At 34.4% G+C, this 16,895-nt stretch overlaps 1 protein-coding gene across 2 annotated transcripts in view; it reads right to left on the bottom strand.

Moving 5' to 3' along the window:
• Positions 1-2,543: 2,543 nt before the first annotated feature.
• The window catches only part of LOC139134659 (molybdate-anion transporter-like), a 29,984-nt gene continuing 15,632 nt past the window's right edge, over positions 2,544-16,895 (bottom strand). Inside the window, exons 7-11 of one of the 2 annotated variants that reach the window (XM_070701626.1) lie at positions 16,333-16,458; positions 15,175-15,277; positions 13,798-13,865; positions 13,338-13,417; positions 2,544-3,962 (exon numbers count right to left, since the gene is read on the bottom strand). In XM_070701626.1, the coding sequence (XP_070557727.1) occupies positions 3,875-3,962; positions 13,338-13,417; positions 13,798-13,865; positions 15,175-15,277; positions 16,333-16,458 (465 nt within the window). In that variant the 3' untranslated portion in view covers positions 2,544-3,874. Of the gene's footprint in view, positions 8,444-13,337; positions 13,418-13,797; positions 13,866-15,174; positions 15,278-16,332; positions 16,459-16,895 lie in introns of both variants that reach the window. The other variant, XM_070701625.1, reaches the window with a different exon arrangement.

Below are 16,895 nucleotides of genomic sequence, written 5' to 3'. Positions count from 1 at the left end.
CTACAGACCAACATGATTCAAATAACACCAGTGTAAATTTGATGCATATTGAAACAATAATAAAAATTAAATTAGCCAGGATGACAAGATAGTACACAAAAGAAAAATGTAAATGTTTAGAAATTGAATGAGTAAAAATAACAAAAATTTCAATTTATGACAGTAACTTCATGGTAGCATACTGTGAAGCAAAGTGCATTGTGCTGCACTCAATTGTTTGGAAAAAAGCATGCATTTACAAATAAAAATGCAAATGAGACAAAATTTGTGCCAATTTCTAATGGAAGTATTTGTTTATTTCACAATGCCACATTTGATTACAAATCCAAAATTGCCACCAGCCTCATTGGTTTTTGCAAAGAAGTAATTTTCATGTCACCCACCAGATTGTCAATCAAATGCCAAATACCACTCCTCTGTAGCACCTTCCTTGTAGTTACTACCGAGGTTTGACCTTCAAGGCTTCACACTCTAAACCTTCAGCCATTGATTGACTATCTGAGCAGCACTGCAAACACCTGTGATGTCACCAAGAGTTTTGTGTTTTTTCTAGAGCTCGGGAGAGAGAGTTGAGGGGTGACCTTTTGAAAGTACTGTTGATATCTCTTTTCACAAGTGACATCTGCCTAATTTGTCAAAATATATATCGTTAAACACCAGGCACCTAATTTCCAAACCATTACTTATAAAAACAAGAAATTATGACAGGATAATCAACACAGATGATGCCAAAGAGACACAATCATTTCTACTATGTACATGTATAAAGCTGTATATTGGAATGTGTCCATAAGGATGTGAAGATCAGATGTGGTTCAAGTACATACTGCATTTTCCATGCCAACTAAGATTCATTGAAATTCTGCCAAATGGCTGTGGATAATTAAAACGTGCACATAAAAAAAAAGGAAAAGTCATGTTTAGGGGTACAGAGTTTACCTCTCTTGCAATTATCATGTGTTGTTCAGAAATCTATCTGCAGTTTAGTTACAACAACATATTTAAGCTGGTAATTGTCTGAAATTTACACAATGTTTTGCATTTCTTGACATTACAATCACAACTTTGATGTCAGATATTTTCACTTCAAAACTTTTGCTTTGCAAAAGGTCGGTGAGTGGTTGAAGAGTTTGGTAACGTGCCTTTTTTTACAGTAATTATCCACAATTTCATATGGCCTATTGCAAAAATCATTCCATTTGAAATATATAGGATTACTGCTCACAAATAATGTACGTAGGTATCTGACTCTTTAAATCAATTTTTGTCAAGGAATCTATAATATGAATACAATAATTTGATTTCCTTTTGATAGGAAAGCACTATTGGTGACTGAGACATAGGTAGTGACTCAAATATCAGCTGTTTGACATTTATGATTGAAAATGCTACATAGTAGAAGAACACTTTACCTACCAAAGTTAAACACTTGAGCCATTTGAAAGGTGCAATTGTGTAACTTGTGATAATATTTTGATTACTATGTTCTGTAATATACCGGTAAATAAATTTTGTTATTCTTCATTATGAAATGTATTAAAATCTAAGTATAAACCTTGTCATTGTAGTGCACTGTGTACAGTATGCGATGTTACGGATGACAAATAATGTCTAGGATTCAGTGTTTAAAAGTAATACTGGATACGGATAGTTTTCAATCGGATTCGAACCCACAACATACGGCATCAGTCGCCTAGCTATCATACATTGGAAGACTGCATTGACATGTTCCAACACCACACACGTTAGCATGATCTTGAGAACTGAACAAGAAACAACACTTTATAAAGAGACCAATATTAGAAAAGACGTGACAAGTTTACAGAAAATGGAATTTAATGCATGACTGCAAAATCCTATTTGATTTTGATGTGCAAGTTTACTCATTTCAGCAGATTTCTAAATGTGATAACTTTGGTCTTACATTATCTGTCTAAACCATGCTGAGACTTTAAAGACTGGTGAAGGGGAAATACTCTTCAACATCAATCCACCTCCCATATGTTGTAAGAAGATGAATTAAAGGACATTTTGTGGAATTCTAAGTACACATACTTTCTCATATAAATGCAGACTGTGCATGTACTTACATATATCATCACCAAAAGTTGTACATAATTTTTGTTCACAAATGTAGAAATACTTGGACTTTATAATCAGCAAGAGAAATCGGGGTCATTACCTTACGTTTTGGATCAAAGGACCAAATCACCTTTAGTTTGTGTCAATTTGAAATGGTCATTTTCACTGTATGAGGAAAGGGCATCTAATTGCTTTAAATTAAGTTTTCAAACTTGATCCCCTAAGGCTGGCATGTACAAAATAGGGAAGAAATACAAGACTCTGATTTTTCTAAAGGGTGCATTCTCACACCCCACTGTCGTCTTGACACACAGACATACAGACACCTGTTGATACCATATGCAAAGTGAGGTGCTTGAACAAACCAAAGTGTCAAGACATTAGAGATATATCCAGTGCTATAGATTATGGTTGACTTTCCCTTTGAATACACAGAAAAAAATGCACCAACAACACACAGGTTCATTCAACACTTGTTTATTGTGGATAAAATAAAATCTGATATGCTTGTGGATATTTTCCGTTTACATGTTCTGTATACGTATATATACTCACTAAAATCAAAGCATAACAAATGATAACGACTCTTGCAACCTTCACTCTCATTTTCCTTCAGAGCTTAAAACAGTATCAAAGAAAAGGGTATCATGTTACCACACCACAATTAGACAAAAACATGGCAAGACTTGTAACAATTTTAATCCCATTATTTTTACACCTACCGATACGGTCAATGTTTAACTTTGCAATTATGCATGTTTTGCAAAAAAAGATTTGAAAAATCTTACAGCCTCTTTGGAGAAGTTTGCTATTTTACTGCTCAATGACTTCTATGACATGTCGGGGTTTAACATAGTTGACTTGTAATCTGAGCTGCTAAGTACAGACATGTTCAAAACAAGTAAGCGTATGGTACAAGGTTGAGAGTGACACACTTTGCTTCTTGTGGACTCCCTAGGATAGTGTTCAGATTTTTTTTATCCTTCTTTTTCCATACATTGTTGCAAGGTCAATGCTAATGTTGGCATCAAAATGCTTAACAAGGTTTCATAAAAAGACAATGTCTCACGGAAAAGTGCCATCACTTAAGCCATATTCCAAAACCGTAGAGTTCATCAGACTTCTGACAATAGTATGCTGACAGTGACAGAGGTTGTAATACATGGCAAAAGATTTTACGTTCATAGAGAAATCTGATAAAGCAGGTACATATAATGTCAACTTTGCTAAACAACGCAAGGAATACATTTATATTGCATTGTTTACAAAATGTACCATTGATGTTCAACATTTTATGTATCTGAGATTACATATACATGTACAATCAATTGGCAAGATGTCGTCTATCAACAAACACAACAAGCTTTTGAATGAGTTGCAATAAAACATATATCATAAGCCTAAAATTTGTGTTGAATAAAATAGGAATGTTTGACAGTTGAGTTGAACTTTCACAAAACTTAATACAAGGATATATTCTTAATCTGGAAAAGGCAAAACCAAGATTTTGCTATTTCACTTTTGTACATAATTTGAGCATACAATTTATTTTGTATGCATGTGTAAAAACTTTCTGCAATGTTGTATGAAATATTACACTTCAGCATGAAACATTTAACAATATGGACAACTTTTACTGGTGGATGTAGAGTTGTAGAAGGGGTTGCATTTCATAGCTACGGCCATCAACATATTGTGCACCTTTATGTTCACTAAACTTTCCTTTATTAATTCTTTATTACCCCTTGGAATATTCAGTCTGAACCTCACGTTACCTTTGAAAATTTCTCCCCTAAACAACAGTCACTGGTTGTTTTTTCTGCTTAATGCTGGGGCTACTTTCCCCTCTTGAGTTGGTAGTCCCTTTACCTGCTGATATACTAGAAGAAAAACATCAAAACACACACATAAGCAAACAACAGAGTGAATTAATCGTACCATAGTAAACCCACCAACTGTCATACACCAGATATACACAAAACATTAAAAGCAATGTTACTGTAAACCTGAACCAGGTAACAAAATGTTTTTTCAAGGCTGTGAAACTGTGCAGTTTCCAAAGTCAGCAAATAACAACTACTAAAGAATGAGATAAATGCCAAATGGATTTCAGTACACAACAGACCAAACATATACAAATGTATCAATGAAAATGGTTGGTAGTATGCCTTCACAAAAATGCATATTAATTTGGGAGGACAACTAAATAGTTTTGCGGAATGAAATATTTAGGGTCCTTAGTGATCAGTATGTAGGTTCCCAGGCCTGGAAAAATATTATCATTCTAATATAATCATTATATGATAACGTTGCATTGAGTATCATTTTAGTAATCTTCAGCAAACCTTATACTTGTCTCTTTGTACAACTGTTTTTTTCATATAAGTCATAATTGAAAGTAATTCATCATGTTTCTTTTGCAATAAAATCAAAGTAAGTAGTGAAGGTGGGTATGGTTGTGCCAATATGCAAAATGGCTCAAGAAACAGTTGTCAAAATAGTGATACAAAAGTTACACAAAAAGTGATTTCTATTTTTGTAGGAAGTTGGTAATGACAGTGACACTGACTTCCAGCTCTTGTGCTTTCATCAGGGTCCATACACTCAGAATTACTTAAAATTCAAGGACTTTCAAGGACTTTTTCAGCAATTTGTTAGGATTTTTGAGTTCCCAAGTACAATTTTCAAGGTATCATTTTCACAGTATATCATGTTTATATATCATTTTACATATCATTTTTAGGATATCATGACTGATTATCTTGTCATTTTTGAAAATTGAGGGTGGATCATCAGTTTTCTAGGACTTTTCAAGAGGCTTTAAAATATAAGGACTTTCAAGGAGCATATGGGTCCTGTTTGATGTAATCCTGGTCTAACCTTACAGCTCAGTTGGAGATAGGAATAGACAGGGGTAAATTGTTGTCTGCATATCCACAAGGAACAGTAATTGGTTGGAAAGAATCACAACAAAGTAAAAGTTATAGATATTCAAGATCATCATTTTTTCTCTTTTTCTCCACAGTGAGAATAATCTATATACCATTCAAGAAATATTAAACAATAAAAGTTCAGTAAATTGCATTGCCAGATAGCTTTTTTAATCTATTTTCTCACACAAAATACCGTACTCTGTATTAATTTGGTCCCATAAAATGATAAATCTCAGCTCCAATCACTTTGGACAGGGACATCTCACATAACATACCAGGTATTATTAACCTTACACCCATCAGCGTTAATTAAAATTTATGTTTTCAAATAACTCTTCATCTTCACCAAAGTTTCAAGACTTAGAAATGAAACTTTTTACAAAATATGGCCAATATATGGAAAAGCTGAAGAACCCAGTTTCCTCATAAGATTCGTGCACATTTAGTATTGTCATACAAATTGACTCTCTTACATTGTTGGACTGTTATTTAATTCATCTGTACAACAGCTTCAAAAATCAATGACTTGGGTATTACACGACTGGCATTGTTCAAAGATTATTACAATTTGATCAAGTTCCTTCCACATTCAGTCTTTCAACTTGTCTCCCTGCGTAGAAATCCAACCCTACAGTACAAGACCATGAAAGTGCCCTAAAGTATTGTGATGTAAGGGTATAAGTCAGCAAACAGGAGACAAAATCCACAAAGAAAGTGACTTGAAGTGACCCTCTGCTAGAAATTCAAACTTATACACAGGATGTCAAAATGCAAAGACCATTAAAATTCACTGTATAACAGAGATAGTGTAATCTATTCAATTTATGGAAATAAATTTTATTTACTTGATGAAAACAAACTCTTGATAATTTATTGGATGTTATCACTCTTCCAAATTCAAAATGGTAAATCCTGGTGGAACTTCAACAGACAATCAGTGACATGATTTGTGCAATTTCAAGAAATATTTCCAATCTGCAAATACAACCCACACACTGTAGGTTGAATTTCTACAGTTAGTGAGTTTGGTAACATAGAACAGGGGTGAGCTATGTGTATTTGAGTGACTTTTGAGTACAAAGTCACGATCATTACCCTTTCAATATTAAAACTACGAATCTTCTCTACTAGAGCTGCCAGTTTTCAAACCCATATGAAAGTAAGTTGCAAACACTGACTTTCAAAAAAGATAGTGACTTTCAAAAAAGATATGTTTTTATAATCATCATCACTTATTCTCATGTACATGACAGATAGACTCACACTACTTGGATAGTGCCTGTTTTTTGTAGAAAGCTGAAATGATTGTGTTAAGGTTTACTGATTGAAGGGTGGATATGTTTGAAGGTACTGGATTTTTTGTGTAATTTTTACCATCCTAAGTTTGTGGCATTGTGTCATTTCCTAGTCCTTGGGTGTTTACTGGTCAACTACATGGCAGAAAAGAATTCATGATGTCAAGAAAAGGGCAAGCAAATTAGCATATGCAAATCAATAGATAGGAGAAAATCAGCATATGCAAATCAATAGATAGGAGACACGACAAATGTGTTCTTTGGTACAACGACTTGGTGCATCTTATACTGCATCCTTCCTTAAAGGCACATGAGCTGCAACTTTTGGTATTATTTTCATGATTTTATATTTAGATTAATATTAGTTCATAGAAATGTTCTTACTCAGAGATGTTTACTAAAGTATAATTATCCACTGAGTGGGACTGCATGGGGAGGTTTCAGTAACACAAACAATAAACGGGTGCCGTACCTAAGTACAGCCGCCTCCCTAAAACTGCATGATAAACAGCGTAAATGGTGCATGTACACAATTGAATCTTTACAAATATAACATGGTGCAACCACTGAAAGTGTGGGAAAGGGATTCACTCCACTTTGACAAAAAATTTGCCGTTTTCCACATAACATGACTAAATTTTGAAAATTGCAGGAAGTTTAAATTTAACAAAAATCTGTTCAATATCTTGCCTATTCTGCCACAAGCAAACATTGTTCAGGCATAGTTAATGTCTATATCGTTCAATTTGCAGATTGTAATGAATATCTTGGGAAATTGGAAATTTCGCAGAGTTGCAACACATGGGCCTTTAATAGATTAGAGTTTTATCAACATCAAAGTGTAATAAGATACTGGAAAACACCCACATTTAGATAAAGAGCCAGTGCTACCATAGTGAAGCTTTGACTCAGAACATCAGGAACTCTTACACAAATATTTGAATAGAGCTGCTTGCAATCATGTTTGGCTACATTGAAAACATTGTGAAAAGGCATACACAATATACATTTGTGCGTAGTCGCATTTCAAATTTGAAGGAATCCACTGAATGCATATTGGCATCTGATAGGATATTTTTCATTGAAGTATGAATAGACTGTTGGTGTATACTTTTGTTGCCAGGTGAGATCAAACTTACTTTGGGAAACAGTGAGGATACTAGTGGATCCAGTGAGAAGTAGCTCTCAAATGTCAATACCTGAAGGGAGATCCATTTCTGCTTTTTTTTGAGATATACCGGTATATGTATTTAGAAGTCTGGTGTATTTTCCTGATTTTTGTCCTGTCTTAAACCTAGTTTCTGGTTCTATATTCTCCAACTCATGTCTAAAATGCCCAGTTACAACTTGTCAACACAACCTGCATGTGAGTGATGTAAACAGAATCTCAATGTAGCTTACCATACATTTTTCAACAATTACATTGTGTATTGAATACCATGCTGTGTGTTGATAAGTCTATTATTATATTTGTACATGTTGACATTCTTCACAGAGACTGACAAGGAAATACATGTAGACTTGTTTTACTGAAGAAATATAATGAAAATATTATGAAGTCTTTCCCTTTGATTGTCCCTTTGATAACTATTTCCCGCTGGGTCCACTGTACTCCAGGTGAGTGTCTTGAGTTTCCTATTCTGGACTATGTCCATTAAGACCTAATAATAAGTGACCACTTAAAAATAAATAATCATAATTGACTTTTAGCCAAAATCTCTGAAATGAATGTACTCTAAACCGTCTATGACATAACACCATTACAGCAATGTACTTCTTTCTGCATGTACTGTGGCTCAGTAAATACAAATGTTTTACATAATTCAAGTGTACTCATGGTGGATTAAAATGGACACGGTAACGTCAGACAATAGTGCACTTTTGTGTAGGTTTCTTGGACTTGCTGGCAGAGTACAAGCTCTGACAATGAAATGTGGTAATACAAGTATGTCCACAGTCTACCCGGTACTCACTATCTGACCCAAAAACGCAAAAAAATTACTTCTTCATTGCTTTCCGTTGCCATTACTACCATTTTTAGGCTTGGCCGGCGAAGAGATGGCTGCTTCCTGTGTGCTACCTGGCGCTGTCTGTGTGGATGGGGACTTTTCAGAATGTAGTGTTTCAACTTGACTGTGAACATTAAAGACGCAAAGAGGAACAGTAAACGAGTGCACCAAGCAAAATATAGTATTGAGTGAACAAACCCCATGCTGACATGCAAGATCCAAAGAGAAAAACACAGACACCCTATTTAATGGAAAGGGAGTGGGAAGAAATTAGTTTGTTCCGATGACCACCGATGACAAATAAAGACATACAAGTCATGAAAAACAAACTAGACACACATATTGACTGTGCTTGATGTTATGGCTGATGTGTGTGTGTGATCACTGACACAGTGAATGGAACTAAGCTTGGCTTCATGTCTGGGTTTCAAGTTCATGTGGTGTCACAAAAGCTGAAAACTCTGGAAGATAAATGTCATGAATACAGCACTATACTATAGAGACACATGAAAATGCTAGTGCAATAGTTTTGACCTGGCATTCTCGAAATCCATGCATTTGAAAAGCCATAAATGTGAATCATGGAAACGTAAATGTTTTTATAGGAGAGGGGCAATATGGGATATATGCTACATTATTAGATTTCAAACAAGAGGCACTACAAAGAAAGTTTTAAAGACTTTAAGTCCTTTATGAGATTAAAATATCTCAACAAACTGCATTATCCTCTCCCAAATTTTTGTAAATAATAGAGTGTGCCCTGAAAAAACCTCTAGTGACTCCTTTTCCGTAGAAATACGTATTGTTACATGTCTTTTTCTTCACAATTTGCCTGTAATACTTGAACTTGTAGCTGTAGCACATAAGACTGCATACTTAGAGATCACTTATTAGTTAAAGTGTTGAGTGCTTTCAAATTAACACACACTAACAGAACATAGTGAGCTGGACATGATTATAAAGTGAGCTGAACAGAGTGAGTTGAGTTGACAGGGTGATTTGGGTAATGTGGATTTGTTGGAAAAAGTGAGATTGAGAAGACGAGCTGGTTGCATCTGAGAAGTTGAGGGAGAGTGGGCTTGTTACAGAAGGAAAGCTGGAGAATGTGAATGGACAAGGGGAACTTGTGAGTGAGTTGGTGGTAGTGAATCCGTTGGAGCTGGAGTTTGCAAGCTAGGTTATCTGACGGGCTGACTTTGGCTTTCCTGTGTTTTACATTAAATTGTACACTATGTGCATTATTCAAAATGCCAATGAATTTCTACAAAGTGACAAAACTTTGCACAGTGGCAACAAAGATGCTATTATTGTGCAAAAAAATTCTGAAAGTATGACCAAAAAACCTAAAATTTATTTTATGGGTAGACGCAAGAAACTCTTGTAACGTTTTCTTTCGCTGAACAAGAAAATTGCTCTTGCAAGATCTCTCATGAGTGGGAATGCTGTGGGTGAATTTCATTGCTCAAACACAACTATTGTTATGAAAGAAAACTAAGGGAATGCTGGAGAAATCCTGGATAAAGTTCAAGTGAATATAATGACAGTTTTTGAGGCTGCAAAGTCTGTCAATCAATAATGTTGCAGCAATATCTTCAACAAAAATTATTTTAATGGCTTTTTCAGCTCCTGTCCTGCATCAAATTTTAAATAATGACGTGGGAGTTGTAATCCTTGGCTACTGGTAATTCATAACAGTTGTCACATGAAACTGGGAGTTGTTAAAATCCTTGCAAGTTATGTATGCATCTTGGATTGACATCATCATCATTGAAAAACACAATAAGTAGTTATTAGTGTTGTGAACTATAAATCAATCCTAGAACATCTTTACTTCTGCATAAATGGAAGACATGCACTCTTGGCCACATTCGGACTCTGCATGGGGCACACTTAGGTTTCCCTATGGACTCATCTATGCCCTGTACATGGGTACACTGATATGATATTTATGTGCACAATGGTATTACAGATGGTACTACATGGTACTACAGATAAAGTTAAAATGCAATGTCTTCTGTATCAGAGTGGAAAACAACTGATTTTGGCATGTAGGGGTGGGACCTGACAATTTAAAACAATGATATACAGAGATGGTGAATTGACTACTATATACTGTGAATGTACTGACACAAATACCGGTAATGGGCTGTGGATAATTGACAGACATGCATGACCAACAAAACTCAATACATTATAGAGTGAAGGGTTTTGTACTAACTACATGCATTGGTTACACTACGCAAACTGTGCAGTATATGCATGATATTACATATAAGTTGACATTCTGAAAAATATGTTGTTTAAAAAAAGTATATGAAGTAGTTTCAACTTCTAACAACCTGTTTCACCAGTTTATCATGTTTGGAGGAAATTACAGGTACAAGGATCATAATTTCCAACTTCCAAACTTTGGTTTAGGGGATGGGAGAGGTTTGAGGTATAATGCCCTTAGTTTTTGTTTGCCATGCAATTTTTTAAATTACTGATGATCAAAAAGTTAAGTGAACTCTTTGAAACTATTCAGATAAAAATCAAAGTATGAGGTTTGGTTGTACTAGCGGTCATCTCAGGAAACATTCAATGCACAAGACAGACTTGATAAACACAGCTCATTCCATATCCCTCTAATGACCACTTTCATGCACTGTGAACATTTTCAAAGCATAAAGGCACATGTAAATTACATTGTGTGATTTTAAAATCCCATAAATCTCCTTTCTATATTTTATGTCACAGGTGGGCAATTACATGGAAAATTACCTAACCTTTTGATTAATCAGTGGTCATAGTAAACACCACAATAAAATATAATTAATCTAGAACGCCACCAGAAATTATTGGAGTGACTAAATTCACATGACCTATTCTCCATGACAATTCAGAGTGTTGTACACACCTTACTACTCTATTAGAGGGAGTTAATGTATGGAAAGAGTATTTGACCGAACGGGATGGTTCTGTCAGAGTGACTGTATGATCTACGTAATCCTGAATTCCAATATTTCACATAGAGAACCAAAAACCAGTTACTCATATATATGAATAAATTCATCTCACACATATGGTTGAGCCATGCTCAGAATTAAAACAAGCTAAGTTTTCCAAAATGAAAAGATATCTCTGAAATTTTGACCTCAAAACATTTCTTGCCATATATTGGCATGGCTTCAAAACAGATAAATCTAAATCAAAACAGTAACCCTGATATCATATGGTAATAAGGTAAAGGACTTTGACCAGATATTGTGCTTCCTTTGATTATTGTTGTAGAAGTGTATCTGCTGTTACTGTAATATCTGTGGTTTTAGATAATGTTGGTGGACACAATTCAAAAACCTGACACTGAAGTAATAACCTTTGACCCAGACATCTAAAGGTCATGTTTCAATTTACACATTGCTGAACAATAGAAAAATATGCGGTTCAAAAAAACAAAATACTGCCGTTCAGCCTTGTAATCTACAAACAAATCATGGCCTTAGTAACTGCTGCAAACATTGTACAGAGAGTGACAAATGTAGAAATAACTTTCAATTTCCTTGGTCAGATACTGATAGATGAATACAAACATTTAATCGACAGAAAAAGTGATTTATATATGTGGCCATTATTCAGAAAACAACCATTTAATTTAAAGTCTTGTGCTTTTTTTTGATGCTGTGTGAAGGTTTTTTAAGCAAATTTTCTGCACAGAGTCAACATTTGTGAATCAGAATTTTCACTTGCACAACACAATGTTTGAAATCACGGTCATCACTTTCACAAAATGATAATGACAGTTTATCCATTGCCCTTCTCTGTAAACATACTGGAAAAAATTATTCAAAATGAATAAAAGTAATCACAAATTAGAGTTAACCTAACACAGGTGATGCTAACTTTTTTACCTATATTCATTTAAATCATTGGAGAAAGGTACAATTTATATAGATCAAGGACCAAGGATTCAAGCGATCATTTGCATTTGTGCGATATGATGCATTCATTCTAAAGAATATAACGTGGATCTTATCAACATAGAATTTTATGAAAATACAAAATGGAGTTTTCATTTCATATGTCATTTATTTACCATAAATTTGTTTGCTGATACTCTAACGGCAGTTGTGGGATGTACCATTAAGCTTATTTATTTAAAATGAAAAATGGATAGCCAGAGGATTTGATAAGTTTTATTGATGCAAGAACAGATGTGAACAATTAGTGGAATATATTTAGCTCATGAGATCATTATGGAATGAAATATTGTTGAAAATTAACATCATGCATTAACTTTCATGCCATTCATCATGCATACAAAAACTGTGTTTGATGGACAGTGATTAAGTAAACATTTATTTTCATTAACCTTTGGGTTTGTATAATATTTAAGAATTAAGGTAGCTATACATAGGGGCATTTCCACACCAAGAGCAGAGTGACAAATGTCTACATAATAACTTTCATGTTAGCTAAACAATCAGGGCCAGTTTACAGTGCTTTGAGGTACAGGAGATGGTCATGTTATCTCTGCATTTGTATCAGATGTTGATAACAGAACATCTAGTTTGGGTCAGCATTTTTGCCAAAGTAAACAGTTTTACATTTTGGTATATTTAATGAACAATACCATAGTTGATATCAGACAAGAAGAACTCAATGAGAGTGCAAGGAAGCACGTTGAATATTGTTCTTTAACATCATTGTCAAACTTTCTTTAATACACACCAGTAGTTTAGGAATATCATGGATTAAATAGTTTCACAGAATGAACTCACATGAAAAGAAAAAACGTGACTTTCAAAAACTGGAGACACTATTATTTCTACTCTTTAGTAAGTTCAAAATTCAGGTAATTTTGTTGATAGGACAAGAGTTCAAGTGAGGCAGGTCCTAGGTATAAAGAGATCACTATCATAGAAGCATTTGGTGTATAGAAATTTTACTACAGTAATTACTACCTAAATAAGAATCGTACATATACCATGGAATAGATGTGGTGGAATCTTATCAATAGAGTGGGATGATATTTATCTTACCTGAATAATACTTGCTGAGCAACACATGCAACCAATAAGAAAGCCACACAACATCTGAATATGATGACCATTGGCAAATCCTGTTGGTTAAATGAAGAAACTTTTATATAGCATTGTATCTGGAAACTTTTATTAGCATTGTATCTGGAAACTTTTATATAGCATTGTATCTGGAAACTTTTATTAGCATTGTATCTGCTTGGGATGCTTTGTATATTTTTTGAAACATTGAAAAACTGGTTTCCAAGTTTATTATTAGAAGTTGGTTTATGATGTCATTTCAACAACATCCTATTATAATCTGAAGCACTTCCGAATAGACCCAAACTTTCTTCTGAACTCACTCAATCAGTATTTCCCAAAGTTGATGAGTTTCCAAAGTACAACATGGTCTTTAAGAAGCTGTGCTAATCAATGATTCTCTCCTGGAAGGACATCGTCAAAGTGTTGATATACTTACTTGAAGAAGTATAACGATAACAATCATATTCAAAGGTATTCGAAACAGATTCATGACAGTTGAACGAGCTGAAACAGAGAGAGGGATATCTTATTTATTTCAGAGCCTCAAACAGTACAAAGCTATATGCACATTTGGACTAATTTTGCGTCACACATGCTATTCAAGTGACATTGTCTGTTATTCAGAAAATGGTCATGAAATGTTGGATTTTGAGAGTTGCACCCTGAAGCCATGTCTTTTTTCTCAATTTCAAATAATTCAACCATATTTTTGGGGTCAAATATTGCATGTTGGCACCAAAATGAGTTGTATGAAAAATGTTATAAAGAGACAATGCCATATTAAAGTAGTGTGATATGTAGATTTATGACACAATATGGCAAGCATCAAAATACATGCCCAAACCAACAGCAACGACAGTCATAATTGTCATTATCCTTACAGGGCTAGAACTTAACCTTGGGCCAGATGAGGAAACCAACAGCATTTTCAGATTTTTTACGCAAAGGTATCTCGAGAAACATAGTTCTTTCCACAAATCAAATTCACATTACCAGTACATGTACATGTATCTACAAACATCGTATTGTAAGGAGGTTTCAACGAAGTCAGTGTTGTCATGCCAACAGCGCATTATTTTTACAATGCACCAACTGGCAAAAATTGAAAATAAAAAAAATCAAACCAGGTCATGCATAAGCAAAAGCTATCATCTAAGGGAAAGTATGAAAAATTTAGGATAAAGTCGTAAAATTTAAACTCAAATCTATTGATCCCTTCAACACTTAATCTGATATTGATTAAAATCTTTTTGAATAGATGGAAACCTTCCACTACCGTAACTTAAACTAATCAGTAATGTTTTGAGTCTGTCTGTACGTCAGATATGAATCTGTTGCTTCTGTTCTTTAGGAGACAGCTGTACCGTAATATCTCTTGTCATACTATGGCAGATGGGCTCTAACAATAAAGTAGCTTTGCATACATTTTACACATATGTCACAGCTTAATGCCGTGCAAGTCTTAACTAGAGTGGTACCTATCCTGGATAAAAATTCTGGACAATCACATACTTGTACATAGCTGAGGCAATATAACAAAACTGATGACATCCACATTCATGAGGTGTTACTTGCCATAGACACATGATGGAAATTAGCCAATTTACAAACCATAGTAAAATCCCTGCATCTGCCTCTCCACAGCCTAGGGACATAACAGTGCGAGGTTACAGATGTATATTTTCACATGGATCCCTAAATTAAATGTCTGACAAATTGCCATGCATCTTCCTGTATTTCAATTGTACAGTTGTATTGGTAAAGATGACTGTGTAATTAGTATTGGGGTAAAGAAAAACTATATGCAACTTACTTGCTTCTGGTACATACATACTTCTCATCGTTCCCATTGCTGGCCAGAAAATGCCAACACAAATCTCAAAGACAATGAACCCTGCAAAGATTAATGCCTGGTTCTGTTGAGGAAGATAATCATAGTAACATTATATGAGTCCATAATCAACTTTAATGACATGGTACTAACAAAGGCTACTGGTTATAATATCAATGAGACAATGGGATACATTGAAACAAACACCTTTTTCATATTGATAGAGTGATTTACATCTTTCAGTTGACTAAAATCAATATCTTATCAAACACAGAAACATTTCATTATTATAAAATACAAATACTGTACCAGTCACTAAACTGCTGAGATCAAATTTATCAAATTTAACACTTGCAAACTACACAATTTAGTTGCCATTATGAGATTTTCTCTCTTTAAAGAATGTGACGTATGTGACCAAGTCATGACCGATTGATTAGTCAGGGAAAAGAGAGCCATTCTTTATATTCACTTGGTTTTAAAAAATAGCATATTAATCAATTTGTTTTGCATGAGGGCAGGATGATAAATGTTCACATTCATGTTGACTTCTGTGGGTCTAAGTCAGTGGTACCATGACACTTATTCTGACCTTATTTAGACCCAAATTGGCTAGCACGTTTTGAAATATTCCATCATTAGATCCAAAGGTATACAGTACTATAGTATACACCTCTTCATTGGATAAATGTACAACCAAAATTACACAAAAGGTATACAGCATCATATTGGAAATTCTCACAAAAATAGTGTATTGGACAGTTCCAGCTCTTGCAAGTACATGTACTGGTAGTTTTGGGGTATTAAATAATGTCATCCTTAATTGTGTTGTGTCGTTCTTGAATTACTTTTCATTTAGTTGTGTGTGAATAAAGCATTTGGTAGGCTTGTAAATTGCACCAGCTATTCTATCAATTCTGGTACCAGTATGTACTTTTCAGACTAGCACAATCAATTTACTCATGGCTGTACTTGCCCAGTACAGCAAAGTACCACTGATGTTTACAACCATAGTTGATGTTTGTGATACAAATTCATCAAATACTCAAAAATACTAACTCTGTGAACGTGTCTCTGCTCTCGAAAACAAAACGGTTTGTAGAACATCCATGAGTGCCAAGACATGATCGATATACTCACCCCAGGCACAATTATTGGCATTAATAATGAAATTGATGAAAGAAACAGGACAATTCTCATGAAGGATTCCGGAGATGCATATTTGCATAAAATTTTAAAAATAGCAGAACCAATCATCACAGCAACCTGGGAAAAGTGAAAAATAGAGAAAATCAATAATTTTATTTACTTTCAAATATTTTTTCCAGAACATTGACAAGACATTTAAGCTATCTGTGAAAAGCGAAATACTCACAAAATTAATCATAATATTTTTGGAAGCATCATGGATAGTTACAGTTGATCAGGTACTAATACTGTCAATATTACATTTACTTATGATGTTGGAAATAGCTTAACTGAAAATCTCGATATCAAAAACCAGTACTTTCATCCATGTGTTTTGAAAACAGGAGAAAAAAAGCATCATATTTTGAACTTTAAGTGAGATTAAAATGAGCAGAAATCTGTCAGAGACAATCTACCTACATTAAGAAAATGGTGTCTGGCTAGAATCTTTCTGGGGTAATAGGAATCGTCAATGACAACACAGTTCTGTTTAGTTTTCTTCACAACACAAAAAT

Source organism: Ptychodera flava, chromosome 6, assembly GCF_041260155.1.
Source record: "Ptychodera flava strain L36383 chromosome 6, AS_Pfla_20210202, whole genome shotgun sequence".
NCBI classification, from domain to species: domain Eukaryota; kingdom Metazoa; phylum Hemichordata; class Enteropneusta; family Ptychoderidae; genus Ptychodera; species Ptychodera flava.
The sequence above is the reverse complement of the archived record's forward strand: the minus strand, read 5'-3'. Positions and strand labels throughout refer to the sequence as shown.